General features: G+C 34.3%; 1 protein-coding gene across 1 annotated transcript in view; it reads right to left on the bottom strand.

Moving 5' to 3' along the window:
- The window catches only part of Nep3 (Neprilysin 3), a 40317-nt gene that overhangs the window by 3342 nt on the left and 22801 nt on the right, over nt 1-14174 (bottom strand). The window contains exons 3-11 of the mRNA XM_068768612.1: nt 13398-13610; nt 8364-8577; nt 6619-6691; nt 4177-4497; nt 3512-3609; nt 2589-2752; nt 1693-1875; nt 686-847; nt 121-310 (exon numbers count right to left, since the gene is read on the bottom strand). Of these exons, the coding sequence (XP_068624713.1) occupies nt 121-310; nt 686-847; nt 1693-1875; nt 2589-2752; nt 3512-3609; nt 4177-4497; nt 6619-6691; nt 8364-8577; nt 13398-13610 (1618 nt within the window). The remainder of the gene's footprint in view (nt 1-120; nt 311-685; nt 848-1692; nt 1876-2588; nt 2753-3511; nt 3610-4176; nt 4498-6618; nt 6692-8363; nt 8578-13397; nt 13611-14174) is intronic.

Here is a 14174-nt window from a genome sequence, read left to right as displayed (position 1 = left end):
CCTGGTCATTTCCAGAACAGGCTGCTAAATCAACATTAGGAGGATATTTTTTTGCGTGAATCCCGTATGTTTTCTTTTATTACTTCTTTAGACGTGAGTATATAATTTCTCTAAGATTACCTGTCATACTCTCGACCCTGATCATCAAACGCGTGAGTTAATTCGTGTCCCATGACCACACCCATGGCACCATAGTTTACACTCTTTGGATTGTCGCCGTCGTAGAAGGGTAGTTGCAGGATACCAGCAGGGAAGACGATTTGGTTCTTCGTAGGCGTATAGTAAGCATTTACCGTCGACGGTGTCATTCCTTTAAAGAGAAATGAAAGCTATGAATAAAATAAGGGGCACATATATTTTGCATGCGATGGCCGTTGGGGCCGAAAGTTTGTAGAGTGGTGAGCTGGTAGAGGCGACGTGGGTAGAACTCCCACTAGGTGGGCCGACGACATAGTTAATGTCACAGAAAGTCGCTCGATGCGGGCAGCGCAAGACCAGTCATATTGGCGATCTTTTGCTGAGGCCTAGGCCTTGCAGTGGTCGTCTATGAAAAGAAAGCAAAAAAGATAAGTAACAATGTAGAGAATGGATAACTGTCCTTAACTTTTGAATACTAAGCTTTTACTGGTGGAGCAGTTACAGTTGGGTAGGTATCTGTTTGTGCGTGCTGTTGCAATTGTCTTACCCCATTTAGTTCTGTTGACCGGCTGATCCAGCTTCTTGAGATCGTGCCGTAAGCTGTACGTGTTAAATGCTATATTGTTTTCAAAGTATTCATTAGGTTTCACTACCAGGTCCTCGTATTGCTTGTCCAACTCGTCTCTATTTAGAATGTAATCGGGAAAACCTAAAAAGTAGTAAAATCTGAATGTACTTACTATTTTGTTATAAGATATCCTACTTTACATCAAGAGATCTAATCTGTAATTAGTAATAAGTGATTGAAATAAAAAAATGTGTATCAGTATATATTGTGCGATTTAAAAAATATCATATCAACGTTTCACGTGGAGAAATAAGTTTGGTTAGAAAATACTTGAGTTAATATAGAGTCGTAGAGAAACTTATAAAATTTTCGCTGGCAGCAACTTGGTCAACATTATTAATATTTGACATGTGACATATTTTTATAAAAAAATTGCTCCTAAATAACATTTTGCCAAACAATCAGTTAAAAAATAATGTAGTTTCAATAAGTTGTGAAGAGCGCAATACGCGAATTACTTTAATAAAACCGCTCAATTCCTTGATCTTCTCTACATATATGGGTCACAAAGATGGACCTTGAAGAAGGTCGAACGGAATTGTATAGATGTTTCCGTGATGTAGTATTGGAAGTCAATGTTGCCAAATTCAATGTTGAAGACTGCATTTCGTACCAGTGGGTCCTACCTGTGCAATATCAGTAAAAACCAGGTTTTCTACCATATGCCTACGTCATAAGTTGGAATTTTTTGCTATATAGTCAAGAAGGATGGCCAAAACTTCGAACAGCTGCCAGTGATTAAAAAAGTCGGGGGTAAAGATCCGAGAGGTCATAGTTCCATCAGTTGTTCGGGTCAAATAAAAATAGGAATAGATGGCATAGCACAAAAGGGTGAAGATTAATGTCCATTCGGTCAAGACCGTCAGAAAAGAGAAATGAGAAATAAAATTAACCTATATTTATCAGTAAATAAAGTAACTTCTTACCAATCATATCAGTTATGGCATCAGCTTTTGTCACAGCCGCTTCCCTGGTCTCAGAATCCATCCAGTCCAAGTTCTTCAGGTTCTTCTTGAAGGCGGTCCGTATGTGATCTATCATGATCTCGCCTTGGGCTTTTGCTTCACCGTGAAACACTTCGCGAACAAACATGGCACCTACTGCGAAACCTATGAATAACAAATATCGTGTCACGATCCTCACTCAGATATTTATTTACAATCTATTACAATATTCTTAACAAAATTGTTAATTAAATGGGGTCGTTTAGAAATTCGCTTGCCCTGGGGAGGGAGGAGGAGGGGGAGGATGGCTTAGTGACAAGAGTTGACAAGGGCGAACGGGGGAATCTGAAAAAACGTGACAATCATCATTAAAATAGTACTTTAAAGTCGATTTTTCGATATCTTGACCAAGAAGTTTTTAATAAAATTAATCATTATTATCATTTCAGCCATAGGACAGCCATTAGACATAGATCTCCTAATATATAGATATTTGCACTAGGATTGGTTGAAGCGGCCTGCATCCAGCGTCTTCCGACGACCGTAGTAAGGTCATCGACTCACCTTGTAGACGGTCGTTCGTTACGCTCGCCAGCCAGTGGTCACCACTCTAGATCTTAAGTTAATTTATTTAAACCTAGTTACTATTAATAATTTTTTTTACCTATTATTCTTGAAGGGTTGCAGCTTATCTTATGTAATATTTCGGAAGGATATAAATTTCAGGTAACGTCTCCTATGAATGGCCGCAATGGTCGGATCATCTGATTCTATTCTTTATGTCCTTATTCTTTATGATGGAGTCTTAATACTTATATATCTTTATATTGCAATAGTTTTTCTTCGAGTTTTTCTTTCTCTTATACAAATTTACTTACCTACAGCATTGTTGGTGTCCGTAACACAATATCTCCAGGACTCCTCCGTGCCTTCGGACCCAAATAGAGCCTTCCGTAATATTTTGGTGGCATCGCGAAAGGACTTGGATAGATAAGTAGACAGCGAGCGGGACACTTGCCACATCATATAACTGGTTATAGTTCTGCAAGTTCAAAAAACACATGATGTAATACAACTAGCATATGATCACTTATAATATAATTAATTAATGTATTTCCGAGAGTGCTTGTCACCACCTGAGATATGTGAGCGGTGATACGGAGGGCGTGTGTGATTGGCAAGACGCACACGAGATATTTTAGAACAGATGTATTGACACTACAGGTAAATGTATTGCATAAGAATCTTGAATTTTGAATTTGTAGTAGTGTTATTTTGTTATAATTTCTCTTACTTGTTTTTGTTAAGTTTTCGATAAAATAACTGCAAAACCTTTTATTTTAATTACTATTTGTCCAGCATTTTACTTCATAAGCGTACGTACGTAGCATACGCCTCTGTTACTTAAAATAATCATTGACAAACTTCTTCAGAATAAATAACATATACTCTTTACGCTTACTTTCCAGGCAATTTATAAAAAATAACCCTAGCGAAATGATAGCCAAATTTTTATTAAATTGAATATCCAAGACGAGTCAGTCTGAAACTATTAGTAAAAAAAGTCCAATGACCAGGTCACGTTTATTTTTCCAATTTGTATAAGCAAGTAATAACACAACTAAGTAAACATAAGTAAATATAAGCCTTTTGTATTCCAAATGCGACAAGCGAATGATATTATTTTTAATAAATAAATTCAAAAATTACGGATCATGATTTTTACGATCTATCAAAAATGAACATTCTCTTAATTTTAAACTTTTATGTGTGGTTATTTTATATTTGCGGGTTGCTTTACCGTTGGTCTTCCTCCGTTTTGCTATACTTTTTAATTACGCGAGTGAGGTTCTTGAAGTAATCCGGTGCGTAGACGACCAACCTTTCGTTGTCAGATATCTGAAATGAAATATTCTATGTATGAATATTTATTTAAATGTTTTAATTTCACAAAGGTGCATATAAATAAACCTATTCGAAAATATAAATATTTCTTGTTGTTTCAATAGAAGTTTCCTTTTTATGTTACCGCATAACTTCATACAAATTGGTAAAACTTCTTAAAGAAAAGGTTTTTGTAGTTTCTTCTCGACAAAAATTAATCGTTTGTTATTAGTCTGTTTTTTTTTAGCAATTTTAGAGCATTACTGTGTAACTCCACTAATTAAAGGGGCACTAAAAAGAACCAAAATAAGGTTTTTTACATATAATTATATGCAATAATATTGTCATAAACAATATAAGTATGTTGTGATTACGTTATTGACAAAAATAAAATGAGGGCCCTTTTAAATACACTTTAAGTGCGTATGGCAAATATATTCGTAATATATGTACACATGTTATCCTGGATTAAAAGAAAAAGTCTTTAAAGTAATGTTTAATAGAAAGCTTTTTTACTGATTGAAGAAAATATAGACATGAATGCAATGAAACAAGGTAACAATGGTAATGAACAATACTTACAGTCCTATTAACTAATGCAAATGCATCGTTAAAGAACATTGACCAGTTCAAAAATGGCGCCACTTTCTGCCACTCCTTCACAGTATAGGGGTTGTACAGTCCCTCTTCATCCCTCCTATCCTCAGACGGGGTTGTTATATTCGCCAATTCCGTTTCGAAAAGAATGACTTTGCTCATCTGTATCCTGGCCTCTGATTTGTTCGCGCCCAGCAAAACGCAGATTCTTGTCATGTAGTCCAGGTACGCGTCGAGTACTTTCTTATGAGCCGTTTTGTTTAAATAATTATCGCGAGTTGGTAAGTTCAGTCCGCCTTGGTCCAACTGTAATGAGATTATTTTTAACACCATCATGTCAGACGAAAGACGCTCACTGAAAGGCATAGGTCTCCCTTATGTTATCCCTTGTGGGGATTTCCCCACAGTTTTGTGCTGCCCGCATCCAGCGAATTCTTATGAAGTTAACCACGTTATCTGTCCACCTAGAAGGCCCCACGCGTCGTATACCTGCTCGTGAATGTCACTCGAGAACTTTTCGGTCTCTTTTAACGTAGCGTAAGATATTCGCTCGAAGACGACGCCGTCTGCGCAGAGGCGCGCCTCGTAACAACCTTGCGTGAATTGTGTTTTCCTATCAGAAGCGTGCCTTTGGAGTCGCGGATGTTTAGATAAGGGCCCTAAAGTCCCACTAGCTTCAACAACTCAGGGGCCGCGGGTGGATTGACATGGTCTCAAACTATCTTGAAAGCACAAGGAGTATTTCAGTTATAACAGCTATCCGAATTTTCCAAAAACAGGACATATTGTACGTGTAGTGCAGTGGTAGTCGTGCAACAAAGTGCACCGCCCGCCAGCCCGCTGATAAATGCGCATGCAGCAAACAATGCGAATTACACAACTACTACCTTTAAATCCACTGTATGTTCAGAAGTGGCTAAATATTGGCCCATTTCTAACTTAGAATGGACTTCTGCAAAATAACGCCTGATTCCATTAAATACGTGTAGAAGTACCCACTCCCCTCTTCCAAACGAATGAATGGGACAGTATTATATGTGAAATCACATGCACTAGTTACTTGCTTTAGAAACTCCCCTTAATCTCGGAATCCTTGTTGTGTTATTACGATGGTTATTGCCTAATTTATTAAAAGTTTTAGAGTCGTAGAGTAAGAGTTATGGAACTAACATGTCTGCGACTCCGAACACTCCTTAATTGAGTCTGGAACACTATAATTCGAAGGGCCATCACGAGGCGCGCCAATTTACAAAAAGGAGAACACGGTTCTCTATGTCAAAATCAAAAAAAAATAATATAATATAACTCTTTCTTATGAAATAAACATATGCTATTTTATAATTTAGTATTAAGAAAGAGAGTTACTATTACCCATTATATACTATACTACTATAAAAAGATTCAGTTTATTTCTCTGTGTTCATTTATACATATGAATGATATTACCATCTTTACACAAGACTAAATTTTAATGTAAATAAAAAATTAATTTCAAGATTTCTCCGTTAAGGCATACGTATAAATCATATACTTAATACAAAGCTTTCACTTCAATCGTTTCAATTGTGATGTTGGCATCATTCCAGAGTATCTCATAAAACATTTTAAAGTAAATATTAACCAATCTGTAGTTGAGACGTCATTTCCGTTGGCTAGTAGCTGGTAGTCCAAAGAAGTGACGTCAAAGGCAATATAGATCAGTTTAATAGTTTACGTCCGATCTGAATTAAAAACTTAAAAAACTTAGAAAAGTAATATTATCTAATATATATATGTCTTAAATTATCATATTCGTGATTTAATCTGTAGGATGTTCACAGTAGGACATTGATCTTATTAATGAAAGCGGCTTCCCATATCTTTTGACTTTAACAAGACCATGTTTCTATCTTGAGAGTGGACGTTATACGTTGCATTTGGTCTTAAATTAAAAAATATATATATTTCACCAGGAGTAGCTTCTATTCTTTTTGCTTTTATAAATCCGTCGAAATTTGTACTCCCGACTTCGGAATCCGCGTGTTATAAAAATGTAAAACAACTACATCAGGCGCTTATCGTCTTGTATTTTAATAGTGTAATTTCAACCAAGATAGTAAGTTGGGTATTTTTGTTGTACGGTGAACTAATTATGGGCACTACTCACCGATGTGGTGCATGTGTAAATAATTTACGGTATTTTAACATTTTTTGTTTTGTAATACCTAAACTAGGCATAATTACTTCTATATATAATTTTTGATCGTTATTCAAAGCTTATTTTGTCTCGATATGACTTTTTATGCTATGAGCGTTCACTTCAAAAAAGTGGTGCACATGGTTTATTTTTTTATATATATATTTTGTTCATAATTTATACTGCGTGTTATCGATTATTTTATTGAACCTTATGAAAGGAAAAAACAAGTAGATAGCAAAAGTACTTACAACAATAACGTGTTTAGACGAGTTTCTGTCATCTTCCGTCACCGCCCAATTGAAAAGTCCACCCAAATTGTATCTATAAGCAAAAATTAAAAAATTTAACTGCTTGCTATAAAATCTTTTTGATGATTGGTTATATATAGTATCATACAGTTCTGACGGAATTCTTTAAGTAATTCTCCTTCGTTATTCGAAACAGGGCAAGGAAAAAAGAGCACAAGCACCGCCAATAGTGTTAACGGCGGCCGATGCTACCCCTGTCCCGCCGCGTATATATGTACATATGATGGGGTACAGCGGTTTCGGTAGGTTTTTTCCGGTAATCTAAGTTTACTTATTGCTAGCAAAATAATACATTTAACTATTCTGTTAAGCTTCTGCAAGTTAAGATATAATATTTTTCTTTACATGGGCAGTGGTAGCCCAATGGTAGACGACTGAGACTTGAGAACGTACGTCGCGGGTTCGATTTCCGGCATACAATTTTATAAAATTCCCATTTTGTGAATTAATTATATAGAAATTTCAGTGCTCAAAACAAGGGTGGGTACTATCCTTTTTTTCGTACCATAATACCATACTGCGATCGCCAACCAATCGTGGCGTATCTGATATATCCCCCATTAGATATCTCTGAAGGAAGCCTATGCCTTGCAGTGTATGTCTGGAGGTAAAAACGACGATTCTTCTTTACTATATATTTAACACATGGAATTTGTATTTCTTTATAATGCTCGATGCCAGTCTTAAGAGGCTTGACCTTTACTTTATTTAATTTTATTTTTACGGCATATCAACGACGTGAACACATACATTAAATACATTGATGACAGATGTGCACATCTTTTTTTAAAATTAAATACTACGTACTTTGGAAAATCTATAAGAACAATAAAAAAAGACAGTTCTAAAAGTTTTGCAATCAGAAACTAAAATAAATTTTATATTACAGACCACGTGTTTTTTCTAATGATATAGCAACTGTTTATACCGTATCGTGACAAATATTCTAAGTTGCTTGGACAGGTTTTACTCAGAAGGCCTTTATTGTAAATAAGCTAGAGTTCTCTTGAGAGATTTTGCTCGGACTGTCTAATTACAAAATTCAAGAGGTTTAGAGGCACAAAGGTCTTCGAGAATTCGGTTTTACATTCGAAACAAGGGTGCTTGAGTGGGCTGAATAATGGCTCGATTGATTTTATCTGTTTACTCTATTTATTGATAAAAATATTGCCTGGTAATTGAAAGGTAAATTGTAAATATTAATAGTTACGTAATTTATCTAGTCACATAAACAACCAATAATAAGCCTTGTTCGGTTCTCCTTCAATATGAAATATATCATAACGTATGATGATGTACATCTGGAACATAAACACAGTCCAGATGTGCTGTTGTTTTGAACAATACTCCTGAATGTATACACGTTCTATAATAGTTTATTTACATGTACATTAATTTTAACATTATCTGTATACAAAAAGAGATTTTGCATCTATGTATACACTCATTACAACTTAGATATTTGAAACATGGTCAAAATATTTATTTTGCCATGTATAGATCTGCTCAGAATCAGATTATAGGAAATTCTACCTGTAAACGTAGTTGACACGTTCATTAAAAGATACATGTTTCCAAATTTTAGCTCCTTTAGGTTAACTTGATAATAATATTTTCTAAAATGTTTTGGTGAGTTTGTTCAGTTTGGTTATGTAGAAGTTTTTCGGACGAAAGTGAGTACTTACAAATTCTGCACATCCTGTGTAAGTTTTTGCAAGTCCCATTTCAACGTCTTGTTGACGGTATTCGGTAGCAGGTGCCAACCGCCGAGCTTTTTGATGACGGCAATCAGTGGTTTCTCAGCTTGCTTTTCTATGATTTCGTTGGCATCTATACACGAGTCGTAATATATTCGCGCCTTCGCCTCCGCGTGCGATGCTTCGGAAATGTTGACTTTCTCTGGAAATTTAATTAAAAGCATATTTAGACTGAGCATATTAATTTGATAAACGAATTATTAAATCAACCAGCCAAAGTCAAGCCAAAACCGGATGTCAAGATAGGTTAACTTATCCTCAGAGAATATATTTAAAAATATGATCTAGAGCGTTTTGGCAGTAGAAACAATATCAGCGGGTAACATTTAAAAAGTACAAATATTATTTTTTTCTTTTTTTTTTCCACTTTAATATTATCGTCAATAACCCTTCGGTAAACGATAGACAAAAATTCGTACTGCAGTTAACTGATATTGTAAAAATAACTTTTTTGTCAAATAATGTATTTAAAATCATTATTGCATCCAATCTACCGTGTTGTAGTAATTTTAGATTGAGGTTAGTCACTACTTGTTTACTACTAGACTTCGACTTGACGTTGATTTATGGGACACTGTATTTAAGATTAGATTACAAAAAATCAAACGTATTTAAAGTTCGATCTGTAAGAATATGTCTAAATTAAAAACGTTTTTGTTTATGTTTGAAAGGAGCCGTATTAATAAATAATCAATTATTAAGCTAATCATAGTTTCCGCCAAAGAACATCCATTAACTGCTAGACATAGGCCTCTCCCATAGATTTTCAATAGGACCTGTTCCTACCGGCCTAGCAGGTCTTCCTAGCGATCTGCATCCAACGTCTCCCGATTACTTTAACAAGGTCGTCTTCCAATGAGCTAATAAGGCAAACCATTTCATGACTCATAGTTATACAGACAACACAGGGTTGCACAAAATTTTAAAATCTAAAGTCACTTCGAATTGTTTTTGTCAATTTGATCGCAATTTAAAAAGGTTACACGACTTTTTAATTTGCATTACGATGAAAACCAAATATATTTACCAAATATATTAACACAAATATTACAAGATCTGTTACAACCAATAAAACGAGTTCTAAAATATATTAATAATTAATGTGAGACTTATCTAATAGTTTAAATAACAAATAATACGATTCCCTTTTTTCCTTAAATTTAACCATTTGATTGTAAAATATTAATAACTAGTTTATTAAACTAATTGTGATGACCTGAAAAGACGTACTAAGTAAGACGTAGTAATCAGGTAGCCAAAAACTACAAGAATATATCTTGAAGAGATATAGGTTTGCTCTTTGTGACGCTTAAGTGTTACCAATAAAGTTGTTGGGTAAATAAATACGGAAGGTGATAATAAGATACCTACATAACGTCGTCGAGTGCCACACTGATAGGATGTTTATTTAAAAAATACATAAAAATAAGTGAAAATGATACCCAAAATCGTCGTACAAATCACTCCAACAAATATATATTCGATTTATAATATATTACGCGTATCGAATTTACAATGGTACGATAATTTTGATAAGCAAAACCATGATCTTCAGTTTAGGAATAGCTTGTTATTTATCGCTAACTTTTTAAACTAGCTTATACAAAATACTAAAACGTCGCGAGTGTAATTACGTTTAGCAACTCGGTAATTACAAAAAGTATGAAGAATCTTTTCTTTTTCGTCCACTGCTGGCTTTGCCTATAAATTTCAAATGAATTTTCTATTTAATTCTCAACCACATTGTTATGAGGGTTGTTTGATAGTTCCATAATTATTTGAATAAAAAAATGAACAGTAAAAAAGATTTTTTTGAAACATTATGAAACAGTCTCAAGTTTGCTAATATGTTTTTTTTTTGTTCATTATCATTGAATTTCTAATAAATGCACTCTAAAAACGTGTCATAAAATTACAAACTGTTTATCTAAAAGTTATTTATTTTTTTCGCATGACATTATCTGGTATATTGTAAAGCTTTTGGCTATCGCATTTTGAAGACAAATAAGTCAATTATGATAACGTTATCAATGAATATTATTTTTAACAATGCTCTTTATTCGGAATTATTAGCGTTTGTTTTTAGCAGTTTGTTTTGTTAATAAAAACGTCATTCGCAAACTTGACGCAATGGTTTCCCTGTTTTTTTTTTTTTCAGAAGTATTAAATGAATTTAACATTGAAATTATGACAATGTATTTTCGACACTTGTGTTTTACAATCATGCATTATCAAACAAGTATCTGTTATGTGCAATCAAGACAAATTTTAGAAGTTAATGTAATTGTTATATAGAACATTCTAGACGAAATGTATTTAAATTAGTGATTAAAATGAAATGTACGTAATTTTTTAACTAAAGTATTCCCTTAGAATTTCTAGTTCAAACTAGGCACAGCAGAATCTATTTATTTTTATATGTAATTACTCTTTGTGTTATTTCACGGTGCCCAATTGAAATATAGCAATAGACTAATATTCATTATTCAGGCACATCTTCAGAACTATGCGACCACTAGATAACGATAATATGTTTAAATGCCATCGGGGCAGCTATTTTAATGAAATCTTAAAATACCGTGCCATTTGCCTGCTATAAAGACTTTTAAATTTTGTCATTAATACATTTTATGATTCGCTTGTAACATCGTAAATTATTATTCAATTTTATTTCATATTCTTTTAAATGAAAAATATATTCAAAGTAAATTTTCACCGAGGTTGCATAGCCCCAGGAGCGGAAGTCAAAGAGCATTTTTCTCATTAATCCCTTAGAGATTTATTGTTCCGAATTCAACTGAGTTTTTCGTAATAGAAATATTTTTAATTTAAAATTACGCAGTTATGAAAATGCTTTATCATCTTCACCGTTTCAGCCGTAGTTCATCAAATTAAGGCTTTCGATATTACGTAAAGTAAAGATTATAAAAAAGATTTTTGATTGATAATTAATTATTAAATTGTTTTTTATGTTTTCTTCAAATTTTTTATCACTGTATGTTTTCCTAAAAATAATGGAGTCTTAATAAATCATAAGTTGAAAAATTTCAACCCGTGAACCGCGAATGTTGTAACGAATTCAAATGTTGTACACACCCTCAATAATAAAAAATAATAACTTATTTTAACTACTATAATACACGAGATAGTATGGCTGATAAAATTTTCGAAGTTACTGCTGAGACAAAAAAAAACATAGTGTATTTTAAAAACATTCAATGAATACTGTAACTGTAAATATAAGCATAAAGATATAAGACAACGGATAAAAAAATTCTTTACCTCGCATCATCCGTTTAATTGCATTAAGTGTAATGCAGTATATGAAGCCGTATTGTTAATTCAATGCATTAAGTTATTTCTCGAGATTTGTTTTATCGTGCGCCGGTAGTAGCCTGACTTTGCTGGTTAATTAAATACATTGTAATAAAGGATTAACTATGCTGCGAGTCCCGACTGACAAAACACTTTAAGCGAATAGAGAGTAATCGTGTTGTTGACAGACGTCGTACTTCATGTAACGCTTAAAGTGCAACGCGTTGACATACGTTGTCACAACAAGCCACTCATACGTCGCGTGATTATAGAAACCTTTGCTATCAGTCCAGCAGATATATAAATAGCCCCTATAATTTTCTCAACATAGGCTCTCTGTGAAACCATTCCTTATGGAATAGAACAGGAAGAATATGTTTGCACGCCTAAAATACTCCGTACTTAAATGTATGTAACAAATACTCAAAGTTACATACTTTTTAATAATAAATGCACGTGCAAGCGGCTTAGGATTTCTGTTAAGATTATATGTATTTAAAGTCAACAAAAGACGAGTTTGTGATGATTGCCCTGAAGTCATAACATATTTGCTTTTTTTCGACAATGAGCGACCATTTCATTTAACATATAGTTTTACATAATTTATTTAAAACCAATTTAACAGACATTTTATACCAGCTATACTCGATCTTCGATCGAACTATAAAAGCCCGAGCTTTTGTTTTTGCTAACGTTACTTTGAACTAAAATTAAAGCCTTTGGGTTGAACAATACCTTTTTTTTTACTTGTCTTACACTTCTGCCCAAGTGGCAATTTACGTACGCTTAGCCTAAAATCTCAAAGGTAGCGTAACTCGTGGGTTTCCTGTGGAGCCTCAATTACAGTTTCACAGGATTTAAAGGCCGCCGTTCTTAGATCGCTTAAGCGGGCACTATAGAAGCTAATACCTGTATAATTATTTTATTATTAATTGTATACCACAAAAGAACATAAGGTAAATTTTAATATATAAAACGTTAACCAATTTATAAACTATATGTTTGAAATGTACATATTTTTATAATCGCTTCATTAGTTTACTTATTGGAACCGATTCATACCTATATCATAACATTTCCTAGTTCATTAATTGTGTATTTAGATTTTTATGACCACCTAAATAATTTTAATTAAACGAATACGTGTAACTTACGAGTACAATAGAAAGCAATGCTCTAGAAATCGTATCTCATTGTTTTTAATTCTATGTTGGTCGAAATGTTTGTGGCGACCAAAATTTATTGTACGTGGTGTACCTGAATTAACATATTAGGTCATTTACCTTTTTACTTTAGTTTCGGGGGAAACTTCCAGATATTAAAGGTATCCTGCCGCTGAGGCGAGGATAATATTATGTGGGATTCCTACCTACTAAAACCCTTTCGGTGGTCGCGCTCTTCGCTGTGTAGGGGACACCAGTATCACCAAGTTAATCATTACCCACGGTTTCCTGCGTTGTGAAATATTGGATAGCCTGTCCCGGTTTTTGCCTTGTTGATAATACCCCTGAAGCCCTCGTGATGTTATCGTGACCACGTCGATCTATTGTCAGCCTCAGATTCACTAAAGCTGATGGTCTTTCAGGAAGCCATCATACACCTGCGACTGCGAAAGCCCTCTTAATGCTAGGACCATGGATTACTTACCTAGAGCATATCGGATAGTCAGCTGATTTTGAAGCTCGATTTTACTGAAGATACCCCAACTGGCTTTCCCCTCGGGAATCGGGTTGTTCCGGATCCAGCCGCCGCATGCGAACTCGTAGAAGTCATCGCATGGGTCCTGCTTCGCGTCCAAAGCCCTAATCACTTCGCTCGCCGTGTAGATGCAGGAACTTGAAAGGCACACGTCCGATTGATCTGCAAGGAAAGAATCATTTGCAATTTATTGTCGTTTGATTCTAGACTAATGGAAGAATATGAAATTCAACGATCATGAATTTTAATACAAAGATTACCAGGCTGTCATGAATCTGTTCTGTTTACAATTATTAGTCATTTAATATTTTAATCATCATCATTATCCTGTCAGCCGACAAATACCCACTACAAGTCATAGGCCTCCCCCAAAGATCATCACACCGGTCTTGCGCAGCCTCCATTCAGCGACATTCCACGTCCTTCACTATGTCGTCGATCCACTTAGATGGGCCCAAACCACGCCGCGATGATTAATAAACTTTCGAAAAGCATATTGTCTTAGAAAAATGAAAACGCATCACAATAGACAACTTTGTTTATTACGCTACATAGGCAGACGAAAACCGCAAATAAAATAGTAACATCTGTTTAATTTCAAGCATTATATATAGCAATAATAAAAATCATTATAATTTACCCTACATAACTCACACGTAAGCCTTTTTATTTATTTATTCTTTAAATCTTTATAGTCCATTAAAACGTATCGTACGTTTGCTTGCT

Source organism: Battus philenor, unplaced genomic scaffold, assembly GCF_028537555.1.
Source record: "Battus philenor isolate CCGP_79_NKW_IND1 unplaced genomic scaffold, ilBatPhil1.0.hap1 SCAF_26, whole genome shotgun sequence".
Lineage (NCBI taxonomy): Eukaryota > Metazoa > Arthropoda > Insecta > Lepidoptera > Papilionidae > Battus > Battus philenor.
This window is presented reverse-complemented; position numbering and strand designations above follow the sequence as displayed.